General features: G+C 28.9%; 1 protein-coding gene across 1 annotated transcript; it reads left to right on the plus strand.

Annotated features, from left to right (window-relative positions):
• The first annotated feature begins 151 nt into the window (after positions 1 to 151).
• On the plus strand, positions 152 to 1489 carry LOC125852095 (acetyl-CoA-benzylalcohol acetyltransferase-like). Its single transcript, XM_049531823.1, has one exon. It carries the CDS (start codon positions 155 to 157, stop codon positions 1487 to 1489), a length of 1335 nt encoding a protein of 444 aa, XP_049387780.1. The 5' UTR covers positions 152 to 154.
• The last annotated feature ends 1517 nt before the right edge of the window (positions 1490 to 3006 follow it).

The raw sequence follows: 3006 nt of genomic DNA on the forward strand, positions 1-3006 counted from the left end.
TTTCATTAGTTACCATATGCTCTGCCCGCGGAAAAAAGCAAGTCCTATTGGATTGTCTCTTAGTGAATGCATTATGAGTCTGTGACCCCCTCCAATTAATAATAGTGTCCAGTATATATATAATTGTAGCCTTATTTGAGTTTGTGTAGCAAAAATGGAAATTGAAATCTTATGCACAAAGCTCATAAAGCCATCTTCACCTACTCTCTCTCACAATCAATGTTACAAGCTCTCTTTCTTTGATCAAATAGCTGAGAGAGAACACCTTCCTGTTGTTCTTTTCTATCATTATAATAATTTCAATAGCCCCACTATCGATGAACAGCTTGAGAAATCCCTTTCTAATGTATTAACTCATGTTTATCCAGCAGCAGGAAGGTATGACAAAGATGAATGTTCGATTCTTTGCCTTGATCAAGGTGTTTCCTACACTAAGGCCAAGGTCAATTGTAATCTGGATAATTTCTTAGAGAAAGCACACAAGGATCTTAGTCTTGCATCTTTATTTTGGCCACATGAAAACAAGAATGTGGATCAAAATAATTTTATGGTATCACCAATTGTCACCATTCAAGTAACCAAATTTGAATGTGGTGGCCTAGCTTTATCATTCAGTGTTTCACACCCTGCAATTGATGGTTTCACATGTTTTAATTTTCTGTTTGGATGGGGAAAAGTGTGTAGATTGGGAACTCCCATTGATAAGATTAATTTTCTAAGCTTCAATTTAGGTCATGTTTTTCCAACCAGAGATATATCAGGTCTTTTCAAGTCAACCCATGTAGAAAATAGAGAAGAAAATATTGTTGTTAAGAGATTTGTCGTCCATGAAGCTGCTCTATCAAGGCTCAGAAAACAATGCATTGATGAATCAGGCGGAGCTTTGAATTTTCAACCTTCAAGGGTTGAAATTATTACAGCAATCCTATGGAGGGCTTTAATCCGCATTTCAGCAGCTAGAAATGGATATTTCAGGTCTTCTCTAATGGACTTTCCATTGAATTTGCGCTCTAAATCATCTTTACCTCAAGTAAACAACTCTATGGGAAATTTTAGAATCGATGTTCCAATAAAATTCATTCCAGGGAAGACTACGATGGAATTACACAACTTCATAATATTAATTAGGAATACTGTGAATAAAGTTGTTGCTTCATGTGCCAACGCTTCACCAGATGAAATAGTGTCAACATTGGTTAATATATATAACGAAAGCTTTGAAGCACCAGAATGGGGAGGTAATGATGAAGTTGACAAAGTGGCATGTTCAAGTATGTGCAAGTTCCCTTTGCAGGATATTGATTTTGGTTTGGGAAAACCGTCTTTAGTATATTTTGGTTTGAAAGATATGGAAATATTTTGGTTATATGATACAGATTGTCACACTGAAGTTGGTGTGCAATTGGACTTGAAGGAAAGTTGCATGCAATTATTTGAGTGTGACAACTATATCAAAGCTCTCAGGTTTATACGTGATGCAAAACTTTGATGATATATCATTTTAATTTTTCATTATGTTGTTGGTACTTGTTTTAGTTGTAATAATATGTTGTTATAATTATTATCTTCTCGTCGTCGCTATGATTTTCTTATCTTATTAAGACTTTCTTTTTCTTTTTCAAATAAAAGGTAAAACATTTAGGGGTCGTTTGGTAGGCCGCATTAGAAGAAATAGTTCATGTATTATATAAGGTATTATTTAGTATCATATTTGGTAGGAATTTGGGTCTATGTATAATGTACTAATCAATGGATTAGTACCTCCTACATGGTATTATATGATGTATTACTAATACCTTCCATTTGGAGGTATTAGTAATACATTGAATTTAATACCATGGGATAAGTCTACGTAAAGACAAAAATATCCCTCATATTTTAATTATTTTGTTTATTTTCTTGATTTTATGATTTATATTTGTACTAGTAAATTTATTTAAATAAATTAGCTTACAAATTATTTAGAGTGAGTTGTTCGTTACTAAATAAATCTAATACAAATCAATAAATTTGAAATGTGAGTTGTTTATTTGTATATGACGTTTGTGATCTTAATTATCTATCTTAAATTAACCAAAAAGAAATAAAGGTTACTGTTTTTAATTTGGATTTTGAAGGAATCCGTTTCCACGAAAACTGTTTTTAAATTTTTCGTTTTTGAAATACAATTTTAAAATTGAAGTACAATTTAATAATAATAATAATAATAATAATAATAATAATAATAATAATAATAATAATAATAATAATTTATCTATATATAATAGGAGAGAAAAAAACGTCACATCTCATTACCACAACTATTCTTAAATATTAGTTTTTAAACTGATATTTTTAGTTAATTTAAATAATAAATTCAATTTTGAAAACAAAGAACAATATAAAAAAAATTTTTTAAATAGTTTTGAAACTTAACATTTAAATTCAATTTTAAAAACAAATAACAATATAAAACCACTTTTTAAAATAAAATCTGTTTTGGAACTTAATGTTCAAATTCAACTTTAAAAATAAATAACAATATAAAACAATTTTTTTTTTTATAAAAAAAACATACATTTTCTAACTCACCGTTTAAATAACACTAAAGCATATTTTAGCGATATACAAAATTGTAAAGAAATCTAAACCTATCTAATTATCTCTTTTTTTTTTTGTTTTTTTTTTTAAAGAAACTTCAACTACAAATAATTATCCCTAAAATTTCTCACCCACTTACTTAACTTCCTTCCCAAAAAAACTCAACGTATTAACTCACTAAATTTAAATACGATAGTCTTTTCTTTAGTTTTTCTAGGAAAAAAAATGCATCTCAATAAAGAAAATTCAGAGCAATAATAATTCTTACCATTCATGGAAAGGTAACTTTTTTTTGCATATTTCCTCTCCTTTTCTTATGTTACATTATCAATAATTGTACTTTATTTTGGAAGTTCAAGATGTTGAAGATGTCAATTGATGAAGTTTGGATCAAGTCATTTATGTGATGAATATATGTAGTTGAAG

This window comes from Solanum stenotomum, unplaced genomic scaffold (genome assembly GCF_019186545.1).
Source record: "Solanum stenotomum isolate F172 unplaced genomic scaffold, ASM1918654v1 scaffold323, whole genome shotgun sequence".
NCBI classification, from domain to species: domain Eukaryota; kingdom Viridiplantae; phylum Streptophyta; class Magnoliopsida; order Solanales; family Solanaceae; genus Solanum; species Solanum stenotomum.

What these genes read in the sequence shown, in the direction of transcription:
- LOC125852095 (XM_049531823.1), top strand. Translation starts at nt 155, where the DNA reads ATGGAAATTGAAATCTTATGCACAAAGCTCATAAAGCCATCTTCACCT.